Raw genomic sequence first — 17,755 nt, forward strand, 5'->3', positions numbered from 1 at the left:
TAGTCTAAAAAAAAAACCATTGCGTCACCCAGGCCCTTTTGTCGCTCATCGAAATGACAGGAAAATGCTACTTTGAATGCCATTTCATAGCTAGCGGAGTTTATGAATGATAAATCATTTTAATTTGAAGTCCTCCGAGTCATTATAATGACTGCTGCTGTAGCAGCTACGTGAAACAGTCTTTAAATGCCTTGAAACCTGACCCAGGTTTTCCTTCCCTGAAAATGAATGAACGAGATTGCATTCTTTTCCAAAACAATATCGTCTCGTCAACACTAAAAACTGGTTAAGGGGGAAAGGAGCCACTTTCAATTACAGCTTGGAGTTCATCAGAAAATGTTGCGGTGACTGCGCTATCCACACTTGCAGATTCACCAGATATCGCCGCACTGAAAATACCTGCTTGCCGTTTAAATTCTGGAACCAACCGGAGCTTTCACTAAATATCTCGGAGCGATTTCCACTCTCGTCTTTTTGTACTGATTCACTATGAACTTTCCGTATGTGTAAACCGCTTGGTTGAAGTTGGTGCGGCTGAGGTCACTGATGTTTTAACCGCGTCTTTATTCAGAATAAGGCATGGTGCGTTTAAACTTCCGCGCAATATCGCGTTGACGTTCTCCATTTTCAAAGCAATTGACCTCTTTCAATTCCTCTTCTAGGTTTATAGTTTTTCTTGATAAATTCTTGATTTTTCTACACGCATTCCTATTTTTTGCCATATTCTCGTGGTTTTTACTCTGTATGGCTCTATCTAAATCACCTTCCACTGCTGAACTGTATTCCTGAGACGCAAAAGGCCTACGACTGCAGGGAGGGAACGAAGCCATTGTGTTTGAGACACTATAGCGGACCCTTTTATGTGTTGATGCTATTCATGCGCAACTCGGCCACCGCTCCATTTCTCCCCCGTGAATACCGATGACCTTGAAGGCTTTAGCGTAGACCCTCTACCTGGAAGTCAATCGCCCGATAATCTATGACGGCAAAAATCACGTCTCAACCAGTATTGCTTAAAAAAAACTCATTTCCACTAGCCCCACGCTTAATTAATGATCTAAATTAACTCATTCTGTTAAGGAGACGGGATAAATTACTTCGGTAGGCCGGCTATCTGGACCCAATGACGAGTAATACTTTTGGCCATTGCACAGGAATGGATTTCGATTAATATATAAACAAAAAAGAAGAATTGAGGCAAGCAATAATATTAATATGCGTAAAATGATAGAAATTTCGTGTGTACTTAGTGCAAGTTCACGTTTTATCATGAGAGCGTTTAAGTTTTTGGATTAGGCTACTCTGCGTTGCAATGTTTCCCCGCGAATTTGCGCTATATCGAAATTTGCTAATCGAAATTGCGCTATACGAGACATGGGTGTACTAGTAAATGGAGCATCATTTCCTTAAATTTTTGGCTTCATCAATGACTCTTTCAGGGTGGTGTGGTCCTTGAAGTAGTGGTGGCTAAATGGTGGGCTAGCTTAGGGAAAGCTTGGTTGGATTATTCAATAGAGTTCCATGGTCTTCGTCCTGAGCATCCAGTGGTTTCAATGCACGGAGGAGAAGGTATAATGCAGGTGGAAGTCCGTAGCAGTCTACGTCATGAGGACGTAGCTCCAGCTGTTTCCCTCAAAAATCAGGTCCAAGTTCTCAGGTGAGGAGTGTAGCTGTTATTGTGTTGACATATTATCTATGTTTTAATGTAATTGTGACAGTTTTTTAATTTACTTTTTATTATTTTTTTCAGGCCTTCAGAGTCGAAAATTGGGCCTCTTACAACACGTGATGTCATTCCTCCTGGTAGACAAATATATGAATTACATCTAACTTATAATTTCCATGTAGCGAAGGCAACAGAAATCACTCCAAATAGGTAAAGTACTCATGTTGCTTATGCTACCTATTTAGTTTGGATTTAACCCGAGTATAACTTTCAGGAATTTCTTTAATGCTATTTACTCACATTCCATTAAATGAGCTGAGGTAGAAAATTTGATTTTATATTTCTCTTATCTTTAAATTTGTATAAAATTGTTAATGGTGGAAATGTGTTGATAGCCTATTTTCTTTCAATATACAGTCTCATTCAATGCTCAGTAAATCATTCTATCCATCAGTATTTGGTGTAACCTTAGTGGAAATTTTCAGTAATGTAGAATTTACTTGATTGAATACACATAATGTGTACATAGTTGAGGGAAATAGTCTGTATTTCTTTACTCCTTACCACTGTATTGCTTAATCTTAAAAACTTCCTCTAACCTCATTGCAGTACATTGTTGAGTGACCTACTGTATGAGTCAGAATTTGAATCACAGCTGTGGATGATGTTTGACTCCAACAAACAGCTTATTGCCACAGGCGATGCCTACCCATGCAAGGTGATTGATTATTAATCTCATTACTTAACCACTACTCTTTGTTTGTGTGTGTGTGTTTAATTTATTGATTGATAATTCCCTGAAAGCAGCTTCATAAATCGATGACTGTTTTCAATAAATTTTATTTGCTTTGCAGGCCACTGTGCAGACCACTACGCTATTCAGGTTCCTCATTTTCTATGGTGATTGTGCGTAGCATAATGGTCTGTCCAGTGGCAAAAGGTCATTGGTTTGTTCCCGGTCCAGGGATTTATTTTCTCATGAAAATTAATGTGAATTGATAGTTGGAAACCATGTTTTAGAACTTAATTTGCTGAAAACGTATGATTTCTAAGGTAACCATTGAAAATATTACTCTTTTGCTCTCTATTTGCAGTATGTAGCAAAAGTGGAGAAGGGTGACTTTATCCTACGGCTTCATGTGCGCCACGAACGTCGTGATGCCCTTGAGCGACTCTCGGACCTCCCTCTCCTCTTGTCCCAACGGCTGCCCTCTCCAATCTCGCTGGATGTGTATGCATCATATTCGCAGGCAATGCTCTCTGCTGGATCACCATCTACGGGATCGTCGTCTGCATCTGGTCCACATTCAGGAGGAAAGAAGATGCCTGTGATGCAGCTCTCTCCTGGATCCATTTTGCCCATCTACATTGCCCCTCTCACTAATGAGAAGTAAATCAATATATTCATTTTGTAGTTGCTATTGGTGTTGTATGAGGCTTTCATTGAAGTGGTCTGAAATGTAAATGTTCACCAAATTATGTCACTAAATTCTTGGATAGTCGTTCTTACTTCCTAATATAACTTATTTGAACATTTCAATAGGGCCCAAAGTCAAATAAGTGCTGAGATTTTTAAAAACTGAGAGATATTTGTGGGTAAATAAGAATTTTTTCTGTGTATAATTCCTTCCCCAAGCAGATGAGTCAGTAGATAATGGAAAACTACCACCATATCTATCAGAATATCTAAACTTATATTCCTTGTTTTAGTGCTTATGGGCTCAGTGGCCCCAAGGAATTTTTTGAAGAATTCCAATGGTCTTTGCATTAGCCAGGAGCTTTTATGGTAAAATAAAAAAATATTATTTTTTCCTCTGTTGTTCTTAAGAAAACACAATTCGAATGGATTACCAGTTCAGTTATTTTTGCCTCAAGAAAATTGCTTCAACAAGAGTCATATTATTCTCAAAATACATTTCAAAGTGTACAATTACAAATTTGTCTATAAAGCCCTGGTTTTCCTGCCATACACCAAGTTAAAGGGTAGGCACCAAATGGGCTAATGTTGCAATAATTGATTGTTAATTGTCTTAGGTACTTTGATAGGTTTGTCAATAGAATATTACACTTCTTCAAGGTTTGGTTGGTCTTGGGCTCCTCTCTTTCTTACCGAGTATCAATTTCGTAGTTTTCTTCCTCCCTCTCTAAAGACTCTGTGCAAGGGGTCACATCATCATGAGAATGAAAATTTTGAAACAGAACAAATTCCCATTGCATTGCTTACCATTGGGAATCATTTTTTTTTGGAGTGAAAAACAATTATTGGAATAATTGCAAATCTGTGTTGAGTATATCCCAACCTTAGTTCCATCTCTTTGATTTCATTCATGGCATTCCTGGTGTAGACAATTACAATTATGGGGGCATTTATCACACTCCTTTCTGGCCTCTTCAACCCCTACTTAGGTATTGTAATGGCTAAGAATACCTAATTCTATGGTCATTGAACAGCTCTCCATTTTTTCAGAATTTTATGCTTGGCATTCTAATATGCACCATCAGAAGCCTTCACTTTGTCCAAAAATTCATTAATAATTTTTTCCCCCTCCATTATCTTCTTAAAAGTTTCCTTCTGGTCAATATTGCTTCTTGTACACCCTAGCATTTTCTGAATCCAAATTAGTCTTTGTCCTTGTGGAACTCTTTAGCTTTTCTTTCTAATCTGCAGTAGGTGGTCTTCATTATTATCTTTGATGCTGTCCCCTTTGCCTAGTGAAATACCCTATAGGTGATTGTTAATATTGCCAACAAATTTACTAAAGTGTGCAATAGGGGTAAAATGAGAAAAGTGAGAATGAGTAGAAAGAGTTGAGTAGTTGTTTTGAGGTGAAATCACAATGAAAATGCAACAGAACGGTGATTTTTTTTATGGCAACCTGTTATTTATTGCAATGTAATTTATTTTTTCAGAGCCATTAAAAGTGCAACTTTGGGACAGTATTTGTCAGGGACTATATCATATGCCAAGGATGAAATTGGGAAGAAAGTGGTATGAATAAATTTACTAGTACATAAGTTTAGCTGTAAAGATTTAACTGGGATTAGATGTTATTTGTGGCCTCATATAAAAAAGGGGTTATTTAATCACATCATTTGTACCTCAATTTGGTACTTGATCAAAATTTTTGCTTACAAACCATTTTAATTGTCACTAGATTCCAAGTTTGTGCTCAGTCGGTCTCAGTTTATTAGGAATTTAACTTTGTTTTTATTGGCCTTAAACTTTTGAATGCGAACTTAAGATCTGCTAATGTTTTTTTGCAAGAAAGTTTAATTTTTTCTGCTCTCAAATCCAGGATGTGTATCCCTTCAAGTACATAATTCCTGAGGCACCAAAAAAATCTGCCTCTCCAAAAGTTGATTCCAAGGATAAGGAAAGGACTAAGTGGGAGGAGTACTGTGAGGCACTGAGAGACCTCAAGACAACATGGCTATCAAAAATGGGTATGTATTTTACTTAACCTTCCGCAGGTTTTGGTCATAATAGTATCCTCCATTACATCACATTTATGAGTCACTGCAGCAATACTATTTCTTTTTAAAATTATCTTATCCATTGTTTTTCTTTAACAAGTTAACCCTAAACTTAACTTTTTTTGGTTATCAAATGAATGTGAGTATATTTAACACAAAAAAGGCAAATCTCAATACCTAACTCATTCTTATAAAACTGTGGATTAAGTTAAAAATAAATATCCAGCAGCCATATCATTAAAAAGTTTACTGGAAGAAAAATTTGAAAGTTCATTACATCCTGGTAAAAATGTTCTAATTTATTTGTTGCCCATTACTAATTTTTGCTGAATCATCGTATTTATAGCTACATATGTGAAATTTTGTCTTATACATGTATGGGATTAAAATATGAAAGAGGAAAGAAATCTTAATAGTATGATATGGGAGCTTCAATCAGGATATCAGAACTTGAGGCTGGAGTAACAGACCAGCTAATGAATAATGCTTCTTGATTTGGGGTATTACCTAAGGATGTGGTGATGGCAGATTCAATGATCTATAGTGGATCCCTTGTACAATGGACCATGAAGTTTTCTTTTGGGAAATGTGTACGATCTGTCATCCAGGGAACTCCTAACAAATAGCTACAACTGTATTTAAAGAATAGGAAATACATGGTGAAGGTCACTGGTTTTGATTTGAACATCAAATTGCATCAGGAAGAGTGAGAGCTGTGGAGTACATTCCTTGTCAATAAAATCATAGCAACATAGATTTCCAGATTTTCGATCTTCAATTGTTGCCTAAAATCAGTAAATGGCACTTTTGTATGTGCAGAAAAGAAGTTAGTGGCAAGGTTCTTACACAAATAAGCAGTAACATTATGAAATATAGGTTGCTACAAAATTTAAAGTTTTTTATGTTATTAGAGGCATGTACTGATTGTCTATGTCCAGTTGGAATTCTAATTTAGGACGTTTTTGATCACTTTACTTATGTTTATACTTACTGCCTCTCGTTCCGTCTGCACTTGGCCAGAACTTGAAAGAGCTATAGATGTGCCAGGCATTTCATAGTTAAACAAAATAGTGAACAGTGTAAAAAAGAAAATTGGCCGAGAGCACTGAGTGACTTAGCCCAGGTTCCACCTTCAGTATGTGTCGGACATCTTGATGATGCAATGCCACCCATAGCACAGTGTGTCAGCAAGTGAGGCTAGGTTTGCAAACGCATGAACCCAGGAAAACATTAGATTACCAAAACATTAACCAACAGGTGTGGGGATAAGGAGCAAATCCCTCCCTGCCCTCTTTAGGTCATAAAAAGAAAATCCACCTAAGGCACAAATATCAATCACTTACTTATATAGGTTGGTCGCCAATCTGTGTTACTTGACAAACATTAAGCATCTTGGACTTTTTAGAATGGCGTTGACATTTGTACACACATTAATTGTAAGATTTTGCATATTTTTTCAAAAGAAATATTCTTTCATATTATTGCATTTTTTGCAGAGCTGAGTCCACAAAGCAGTGTATTGTACGAAGAGCTCAAGTCATCTCATCCTGACCACCTAGCTGTTCATGTTGCTCGTCTGCAGTGCCTGGAAGCTGAGAAGGAGAAGCTGAAGGAAAAGAAGAAGGATCACGAGAGGAAAGGAGTGGATAGGGTGTTGGAAGGAGGGAAGGAGGCTGAGAAGGTGAAGGAGGGGGAGAAGGAGATAGACGAGAAAGCGAGTGCGAGCTCGGAGAAGGGCAATCACGGTGACGATGGAGAGAAAGACGTTGGGGATGACAGGAGGCAGGAGAAGGCCATCTCAATCTTACGCCAGATAGTGAATGCTGCTGATGCAGTTATTAAGGCTGTGAATCAACCATCTCTTCTTGCATACTACGGGATGAAAGTGGACAACCGGCCAGATGCTAGTAAAATAAAAGGGTATGGAAGTGCATTCATTATTAAGATAACAAGAAATAGTTTTTCAATTACAGTAGAAGATTGATAATCTGGAACACGAGGAACCAGTGGTATCTGCAATTTCTTCAGTGTTAGGTACACTTTTTTTTCATTAAGCAATTTAATCATGCAACTGCTGTTATAACCGCGGTGGTTAATGAACAAAAATAGTTTAGAGCCTAGAATAATCTCTCCTATTCTCATCAACAAGAATGTTTGCATGAAATTTTGGCAAGAGTCGGTTGAATCCATGGGGTATTAGCGCTTCTTAAGTGCTATTCTTCCATGAATGCAGCTCCAGGGCTTCAACTTACAACCTGGATGATATGCCTTCATGTATTGCTTCCCTTCCCCCTCCCTCTTCCCTCTCTCGCAAAGGTCCTTTCTTTAATCCATTCCACGGTCAGTTTCCATGCAGAAACTGTGAAAAAATCTGGGGAGTGTTTCCCTGACATTTCTTCGATGGGTGAGCTAGAATATTCTCTCTCTACTCAACAAGATCATGTTACATCGTAAAGTAGATTGTGGATTACATGTAATGACAATCAGATGGCTACTAGTATTGTTAGTGATTGAAGGATATTTAGCTGCTGGTTTTTTATGTCAAAAGAGAGTGATAATGAAAGTTTTGACTACTGAGTCCATGACTCTATATCAATCATTAAGTAATGTTATCAATGAAATTTCCTTGACTAGAGGCACTAACAAACTTTGCACTTATTTTGTTTTCCAACGTGCACTTCTATATAACCGGTGTCATTTTATTTTGCATCAAAACAGGCAAATATTTTGATCCCATAATTCGGCGGCATTGAAACATGGAAACATCTACCCAGGAATTGTGGAGCCATCTAATCTACTGTTACTGCTTCACTTTAACTGTAGTTATTCTGGCATTTTCTGAGAAAGGTTTTGAAAATGTCCCTACAGGGGAAAATTTTTCTTTTTTTCTTAAATTGATTTCTTTCGCAAATATTATCAAATCTCAACATTCTAAGCAAAATTTGAACCTAGTTACACCTATTACAAGTCAAAAATATTCAGTTCCTGTTCAATCTACGCTCCTCAGATCAAAATATTTTTATGGCTTGACTTTTGCATCCCAGCGAAATACAGTAATCACAAAAGGGCCTTCATTTCAATTATGTGTTTCCCTTGCATCCCTTAGATGCAGACAACTACCCTGTACACTTTGTATTTTTGTGTTTGTGAAGGATAGAATACATGAAAATCATCAGGAAAAAATTACCAAGAGCCCAAAATATCAGATACATTTTCTGTGTTACCCAGAGGTCCTGGTAGACGTTTCAGAAAATTGCATCTCTCAATTCTAAGATCTTTATGTTTTACTTCACAGCAGACCACTTTGTCTCGCCGTTTCTTCCACGAATTATTCCTGCGCAGGCACGTGTGGGCGGGGATTCGACCGATATGAAATAAAAAGTAGTATTAATATTCTTATTCATGTTTATGGACTGTAGCTTGAAGACAGCACAAATAGTAGATTAGATGAAGTGTCAAACAGAAGTGACTGCAGTGTGCAGAGTAGGAATTATTTTTCTAGATCAATCAGGAAATCCCCGCCCACGTGTCTCTTCGCGGGTTAAATCTGCCTAGAAACAAGATGATCCAGTTTTGATAGGCGCTCTGCCAACTTGCTCCCAGTAAGCCCGCAGAGTAAGATAACAAATGCTGCTGTTACTGTAATGTTCCATCACCACTTATATGCCAATTAGAAATAAGATATTCTTTTTTTTAATAACCTTTGAAGCCAAAATGTGGGTACTTAAGTCTTTTTAACAGCTCATTGTGTTTTGTCCTTTGATCTCTCAAAAATGCTTCTTCAGTATGGGGAACTTTATGCTCCTTCTTACATGCACAAATACCTAATAAACATAATTTCGAAGGTTCCTTTAAAAATATGTCAATTTTGTCAATCTTTCTTCCGGGAATATTGGAAATTATGTTCTTTGACCTGTACAAAGACCTACCAATGCCTCCAGAAAAAATTTCATTTTTGTTATTTAGAAAGAACTATTTGAGAAGTTGGTGAAAGAGCTAAACTAGTAATTGGGGCTGAAAATTAACTGGTGTAACTTTTTGAAAATTAAATCATGATTGTGGCCAAATAAGCTATATAATGTCATACAATAAAGAGATATGTTTTAAATATTTTGATTTGAATGCTGCCCATGAGAGATTCATCATCAAGAAATTTTTACCTTTTTCCTAATGGTATCCACTTCGTAATGATGTGAGGTTAATTTTTTTTTATATGTCACCATCTTATGAATGAATGCTCTACTTCTATCCAACAGAGTACAGGGATACATATTTGATAGTGTTTTGTCTTGCGATTATTATTTCTAATGGAATAATTAACTGTTTTTCATTTAATTAAAATGTGTACGATAATAATCCTGGTGTTTATTAGTCTGATTTTATGTTTTACAAAGATGGCGGAAAACATTAACGGAGGGTAAAATTCGTGCATGGAAAATGCACAACAGGGATAAACGGTGCACAGTTAATCAGGAGTTTACTGTATATCATATTTTTTTGATATACTTTGGGAAGAAAAACATTTCTTAGAGTCTTGCTTGACCTGCCAGTGACTTCTGATAATGGGTGTTAAATGGCATGTTTGCTCTATTTTCAAGGTTTTTATAACTATTGGGGTCAAAGCTTGATCTTGCCAGACTCTGTTCATTTCACTTTCAAATCAGTTATGCATCTATTGTATTAGTGAAGCAATAGTAATTGATTTTTAAATGCCAACATTAGGCCAATGATTTGCTAATTTTTATATTCTTTGTATTCATGTTGGTTTAGTGAAGCTGTACTCTGTGGTAGTCTTCCTGGTACTGTTGCCACATCTGTGGCTCAGTAGACAAGGCATATTGAAGTGGAGCTTAGAATGCTGAAAATCATGATTTCATTTTGCTCTCTTAATACTTAGTGAAAGTTATTAAATGATATAATTTTTATGCTGGATTATCAAAATTTTTTATCTAGCTGTGTTATTCTCTGGCCTTGGCTGTATTCTTATGCTCTGTTATTTGTTATGGAACCAAAACTTATCATACTTTTCTAAATATTAAGGCCTATAATCTCATGCATTCATTCAGGTTCAAATGTTTTATTTTATAACACCTTTCATTTATCCTTGCAGACAAATGGACAAACAGAAGTGGTCTCTTTTGGAATCCCTTGTCCGAAAAGGCTGTGCTCTTAGTGAGATTTACTTAATATATTCTGAGAATCAGGGAACAAGTAATGAATGCAATGAACTGTCCTCTTCGTTATATACCTGTCCCACTTCTGCATCCTTAGATGAAATAGATGGCTTAATGCGAGATGTTTTGAAATTTGCTGATGCAACTGATTCCAAGGTATAGTACTCTCTTATAATTTTATACTTAGTGTATTTTTCATTTTTCTTTTTTCTTTTCAATGATAGCAATGAATAATATTGTAGTGATTGTATTTAGTATTAATACCAGGATATCACGTTGTTGCTGGTTGCATTTTTTAATAAGATCTGTTTTATTTAAGTTTGTTAATGAGTATATGCACAGTAGCTCATGATTCAGTATTATTTTATCTAATGTCTGCTAAAACAATAAATACAGTAGAATCCTGATTTAAGGTTTTTCAGGGGGGACACAATTTAAAACACTAAATGCGGAAAAACACTAAATGAGGACCTGCCATTTTTTTCAGGTTTTAGGGATGGTAATGATTGGAATGGCTTTTTATGAATAAAAAATATTATTTTAAGTAACTAAAAGGTGGTGAATGCAGCAAAAAATTCTTTAATGAAATGTTCTCTGCCCTATGAAGGTTGGATAATACTTTTCAGGAATCAGCTAAAAAAATGGGTAGTAAAAATAAGTAATGAGAGGATGACAATTGTTTTAATGAAATATTTTAAGAAAATTCTAATAAACATCAACTTAAAAGCATTCCCACACAGATTATTATTATGGACATTAGTGATTCCATTTTTATGCATATTTCAGTGGTCTCTATGAAATTTAGAATTTTTTCTGTAAAAGTGACATGTAGGTGACTATAGCATTTCTAATATAATAAGAAAAGGTGTAAGTAGGTACTCGAAAAATCATGAGGAATGAGTGAAATAAAGGGACAGCAGAAGATCGCTAATCCCGAATTCTAAACTACCGAATATCTAGTAAAAGGGAGGTTTTCTGGAATTTTGCTAACTTAACGTTTTCTGTTGCCTCGGCGAAACAAGGGATTTATGAGCCTTTAAAAAGCCTCCTATGCGCACATTTTGGATTTCGAGGTCATTCAAAAAAGTAGAATCTTATTTTAGTATGCGTACAAGTCGATGGTGATTCAACTCGATGATAACGCCAGATTCGTTGTCATATATCCACGGCCTTATGCAGGTCGAATGGAGCCGGGAGAAGTTGCTTACGCGGCGCGCTGATCACCTTGACTCCAACTCGCCTTGTTTCTCGGCAGCTTTTAATAAAATTTGGTTGGAGCTTGAATAACGTTTAGCTAAACTCTGTTAAGTGAAAAGGTTTAACCTTCAACAGAACTGGATTTCATCCGAAAAATTGTCAGTGCCTCTGGAGGTTGGCAATTTCGTCAGGGTTATGATGTCGAAGTCAACCACCAACCACCTGCCGGATTTTCGTATTTTTCCGCGCTCATCTATTCTACCGTGAGTATGCGGTGATTTTTTTTTCCAGCATGAGCGATTTATTTAGAGTCATGGACCGTGATAGTTCGTCATAACTCCGGTTGTCATTCTCTTTTGACATTAATTAGCACCAGATAAATATTTTTGAATCGACAGCGATATCAACCAGCCGCATGTCGATAAATTGGCTCCGGGATATCTAAATTACGATGTAAAATAATGTTGTTTCGTAGGGAAAGAATGCTCTCACTCATGGTCATGACAGGGGAAACACTTCCTCTGTTCTTTCGCTGTTCCTCCGTGGAAACTGACCTTGGAATGGATTATGGAAAGAATCTTCTAGTGAACTGCGCAATTGATATTGGGCCTCCTCTTTTGAACAGAGAAAGTAGCCGACTGAAAAAATATTGGGCTAATAATCGACTGCCCGTAGGGAGTAGAGTTGAAAGGGGCATAAGCCATCAATTGAAAACATAACGAGAAAACCATTATTGTAGCGGCCCTCGGAGGATAACTCGTGTCATCAGTCGTCACGTATCATCGAAGTCAAGTTCAAGAAGTGAAGGATAAGGTAGTTCGAGGTTATTAAGGGATGACTTTGCTCCATTAGATCGGATCTAATACAAAAAGTACCTGGTGTTTGGATCAGAAGGGGAGCGAAACGTTACGAGAAGACAAACCACCCAACTTGTGAGTCGAAGGTCGCATGGCTGCGCTCGCGGAAGAAAGCAGTTGAAGAAGCGTTCCCCGGTAGATTCTATCGACTCTTGGTAAACTTTCATGAGACTGTTCTTGTTGATGAGAATAAATTCGAAGATTTGGATGAACCGTCATGAAAAAACGTTAAATCGGGCAAAAAAATCTTGAGCGGGACAAATTTTTACGACCATAAATGCGGAAAAATGCAAAATGCGGAAACACTAAATACGGATAATTTTTACATTGTCCTAATAGGGAATGAACCGGGACCCAAAAAAATAAACGCTAAATGCGGAAAAACCTTGAATGCGAAGACCTTAAATCCGGATCCGACTGTAATGTTAAAAACTGATTTAGTTTTGTGGTGGCTAGTGGCATTTCAAAGAGTGCTGGTACATACCAAACATACAGAGAGAAGCCAATATTGCCATTTTGACATGTAGTACAATGTGGGTCCATGGCTGATTCCATTTATGAACCACTCATTGTGCACATACCTGATTTTAAACTTATATTAATTATATGAGAGTAAAATCTTAAATGTCATAAATCTTGGAAACCATGAGATATGTGTTGAAATGGGCGAAGCTTTTGATATTCCTTAGTGGATCAACTTATTTCTCATTATTCAATTGCCAAGGCGAAAATTGTGTTGTTGCATGAGAAATATCATTATCAATTGAGGCCTTACAGTTAGCTCTTAAGGCCGTTTTACTCGGGGCACGGAATTGCGCAGGTTAGAGCTGCATCAATTTCTAAAATGGCGTGGAATTGCGCGAATGCATGAACGAAATTAGAACAGGGGGCTATTTTGCCGTCTTGCATCCACGCATTCTCGCATGTGTTCTAGCAATTCACCGCTTTACACTACGCAATTTTGATTGCGCCTTCGCACGTACATCAGACTGCGCAATTACGTGTACCGTGTAAAACGGCCTTTACTCATGGTCCAGAGCATTGCATAGTACTCCAGGGCAGTAATTTTATGGGACTTGCTGAGAGGATTCTGGACAGAGAGGTTAGTACAATTGCGACAGTGCTCCTGCAATTTCTGCATTGCATTTTCAACTGCCCTGGAAGTTTGCAAATCAAAGCGGTTCAACAAAAGAATTCTGGAGCTGCTTACTTGTGGTAGCTCAGCTTGGTTTGATTCCCTGCTTCTCTGCAGTGATTTTTTTTTCCTTAATTTTGAAATGAAAAGCTGTAAGTAAAGTGTTGGGATGAGGGTCCTGTATTGAAATCCTGGGTGAAGCCATAGTGGCCCATGCCTTAGTGTGCTGAGCTAAGTGGCCCATGGAAAGGAACTGGCCGCCCTACTCTGAATGTGTTGCATTCTCACACAATTGACTTAGCCTGGGGTGAGCCCCACCCTCACCTATCCTACTACTACATGGGGTGGAAACACTTAGTGAGTGACGATGGTATTCATTTATCTCGGGTGATGTAATAATGGAATGAATTATGAGAACAGCTTTGGCCCATGGATAAATCTCAACCAAAAATGTAGTTCTCTACTGTATGAATGAATGTTATTTTATTTTGTGCATGTTATTGCTTAAAAATTAATTTGAATGCCTCTACATGATAGCATTAAATATTTCTAGCATTGTACAATGGCTTTTACAGTATGACCTATGTGGATACCTACTTCCTCTCATAATTTTCATCCTCTTCAGGTTATACAATTCTCCATATGGCATGCTGTTGTGATGGGGCATCATGGTCGGGCCCTTCGTCTTCTGCAGCGCCAAGTGGCTGAAGATCGCCCTACTCGTGAACTCGAGGATAAAAGTATACGTTCATACCAAAGTCTTGGGTGGACTCATTGTGTCCGGCATTTTGAGCAGTCTATTCCAGTGCGATATCCAGTTTCTTATCATCCCTTTTAAGGTTATGGTGAATATAAGAAAATATACCTTACATTGACCACTGCCCTGGCTAATTCAAGCCAAATAATTGTTGTTTTTGCATATTATATTGTAGTTGTAATAATGAAATATTTTGCAAAGTAACTTGTATTTTACCTGTTATTATGAAGTCTGCAAAGCTATTGTTCTGGCAACTTTGTTTTTAATCTTACATCAATACTCAATCTTGGACCATAGTTCAATATATGCAGAAGATGGAACTAGGAAATATACTTTTACTCACTTTTAAATTATAAAATGTTACATGTCATTGATAGGTGATGCATTTTCTTCTGAATAAAGCTCAGGTTGTGTGTATTGTAACGGTGCTGAATGTCTTACTTCAACCAATATTTTTGTGTTCTATGTCCATTGAGCTAAATTTTAATGAAAAATACCCTAATACATTTACATGATTATGTTTATTGCATTGATATGGTGAGCTTTGTATTAGCAAAAAATAATGATTGCCTTCTAGCATAAAACATTGAGGTAATAGTAGGATTTTCCGTAAGTCATACACAAATACTTCAGTCAAATAAAGTTTCCATCTCAGGATAAGAATGATTAGGGGGCTGTTTCTTACACCTGGTACAATAAGTCAAAGGGGTGCCCAAAATGTTTCTTTTAAAGATGGCGTTCGAACTGTTCCTCCCTTTGTAATCATATTAAGCTTTCAAGGTATAAAACACATCCAGTTATTCCAAATTTGCTCCTATTTACTCGTAGCCATTACCATGAAATATATGTTTACCTTGAGTGGAATGGAAAGAAGTTACCACTAATGGCGGGGTGGATACTTCAAACTGAGGCATGTTCCTTTTTCAGTTTTGATTTGGAAGAATTTTGCTATATCTTGAAATAATAATTAAGGTACTCATAGTCTTGGATAATACCTTAACTCCAATTTTATATTAATTGCAATCAATGGTGGTATTTTTATGGTCTAAAAACTTTCAGACTCATGAATGACTAACTACTTCTGCCTGTGACTTGATGTCCATTTATGATAAGACTTTATTCATTCCGTTTCATGTGCATGCTCTCTTTTTTCCTGAAAAATTTGTTGAGCCTTTATCAGTATTAGTTTAGCTCTATTCATGTCTAATGGAGTAGGACTCATTGGGAATTGTTCTGTGGCTAAATAGTTTGCAAGTTCCACAAATTTGCTTAGTATTCATTTTGGCTAAGTATTAGTTCCCTTCGTGGGGACATTTGTTTTTCTCTAGTCTCTAGATGACCACCGCACAAACACTGAATGAAAATCTATTATGTACAATCAAATAGGGTGCTATCATCATTTGATTTTTATTTTAGCATCTGGAAGCTTGAATCACTTGCCAAGCCATACGAGTGTTCAGTTATGTTACAAATCCAGTCACAATGATAATTATCTCATATCCTCATAAATAAGCATTTACATATTTTGTCTTTGTGGTCTTAACTAGTGGTCTTAACTAGTTCATTGTTTTGACTTCAGACTGTAAATGTTTTTTAGCAATACTCCCTTGTCAGTATTGAAATTACATATGCAGAGTCATTTTTCATTAGAGATAAGTATTCAAAACTACTTTATATTAATTCTGAAGTACTTAAAAAACTATTTATAGCGATACTCAGATATCTTCAATATCAGTGAGCAAATCTCTGTTGCTTGTGACATTTTATTGGCATAGTGTTTTCAGTTGTTCACTTCTCTTTTTTGGATCCTGCTCCTTAGCTTTTAATTGCCTTTTGTTTGAGTTCTAGTTCATGTCTTTGGCTGCTGTATCCACCCTGTAGTGTTAACCATAATGCTAATCCTGTATTACATATTGGAATATGCCTGATTATTTAATAGGTTATTTTGCAAACCATAAAAGCTCTTATATGTATCTGATTTACTTCATTTCTAGCCAAAAATAGTGGTGATTTTGGTGAACATCATATTTTTTCTGTTTCATTTTCAGAAATAAGTTGTTTGGAAACCTTTTTTATTGCTGAATTATTTATATCCATTGCATTATTTTTTTTAAACATTCTCCAAAAAATTTTTAGTGGTTTGATATACATAATTAACCTGGTGTAAAATGCTGCCAAATTTGTGAAAGGATGGATCTTGAATAGAGCTTGCATTTTATTGAGGCTAAGTGACACATCAGCATTTCCAGGTGAAGAGGGAAGTGTAAACATTTCAATGAACATAGCTCAATGGTTGATGCTATGGTTTTACCAGAACATTGTTGTATTTCTTACATACCTACCAAATGGTTACCAATATTGTCTGTTTCAGAAGGGTGGTTGGGTACACTTGAGCCATGCCAATGTATTAGAATATTTAGCCTGGAAATACACTTTGATATCTAGTTAAGCTTTTATTGAAACAATTGCTTTTTAATCCTTTGCTTAGCCCATTATAAATTGCATCTCGATTGAAGGCTTTTTAAGTATAACTACAATCTTAATGTATTGTAAGGATATTATCTCTAAGTTCTTAAGTGAAGCAAGTGATTTAGGGAACATTGAGTTTTGCTATGAAAGCTCAACAACTATTTGCTCACTTTGCCAAAAAGACCTACCCTGGAGGTAGGAATGTTGTACTCCTATAAATAGAGATGTGGTCAGGATTCAAAGATTTGATCAAGTGCTATAAAATCTAAGGATTTAAGATTTGAGTGTATCCTGGTCTAAGGATGCAGCCCATCTCTAATTTTACTTATAGAAGTGGTTGGTAGTTGAAAGTTTTTTGTTGAATACAGTGGAACCTCGTTAAAGCGAGTACGGGCTATAGCGACACCCCCGCTATAACGAGAGATAGCCGATGCACCGTCAATTGACCCTATAATAAGCGTGTTAAAAAATTCGTTTTTACGAGACCCTTTCGGTGTTGGCTCTCGCCATAGCGAGGGTTTCACCGCCGGAAGACTTTCATCAAGACTCCTTAACCTCTGTAATTGCTAGCGATCTGTTAGAAATGAAGTTAATGGAGTGCTCAGTCTCAAATTTATGTGGTAAACTGTCGTTCGATAAATATAATGATTGACGAAACAATGCTTTGCATGATTTTTATTCAGTGCGGCGCTTATAAATTGTTTGAATAGTTAGTCGTTATTTGAGTAAGGAAATTTAGTGATGCAAAAAAACATCGCCTTTCGTCTGGATTTATGCTTACGTTTATCGGATAGATGTTTATCTGTCGCCGCACCACTCCTGTTCCTGTATATCTGTTCGCAACAGGTATATTGGCTATTATTTGCTCCACCTCCGGTAAAGCGACAATTCGCTATAGCGAGTGTTTATTAGTGCACCGTGGGGTGTCGTTATATCGAGGTTGCACTGTACATATGTACTTCTTCAAGAATAATTTTCCACTTTTTATTTACTTAATGGATTAATAGAATTACAAAATTTTTCAGT

General features: G+C 36.8%; 1 protein-coding gene across 1 annotated transcript in view; it reads left to right on the top strand.

Annotated features, from left to right (window-relative positions):
- The window catches only part of LOC124154579 (tripeptidyl-peptidase 2), a 48,126-nt gene extending 31,422 nt beyond the window's left edge, over positions 1-16,704 (top strand). The window contains exons 15-23 of the mRNA XM_046528399.1: positions 1,440-1,657; positions 1,751-1,876; positions 2,276-2,384; positions 2,761-3,056; positions 4,577-4,655; positions 4,963-5,110; positions 6,637-7,060; positions 10,251-10,470; positions 14,129-16,704. Coding sequence (XP_046384355.1) covers positions 1,440-1,657; positions 1,751-1,876; positions 2,276-2,384; positions 2,761-3,056; positions 4,577-4,655; positions 4,963-5,110; positions 6,637-7,060; positions 10,251-10,470; positions 14,129-14,341 — 1,833 coding nt within the window. The 3' untranslated portion in view covers positions 14,342-16,704. The remainder of the gene's footprint in view (positions 1-1,439; positions 1,658-1,750; positions 1,877-2,275; positions 2,385-2,760; positions 3,057-4,576; positions 4,656-4,962; positions 5,111-6,636; positions 7,061-10,250; positions 10,471-14,128) is intronic.
- Positions 16,705-17,755: the final 1,051 nt, after the last annotated feature.

Source organism: Ischnura elegans, chromosome 2, assembly GCF_921293095.1.
Source record: "Ischnura elegans chromosome 2, ioIscEleg1.1, whole genome shotgun sequence".
NCBI classification, from domain to species: Eukaryota; Metazoa; Arthropoda; class Insecta; order Odonata; family Coenagrionidae; genus Ischnura; species Ischnura elegans.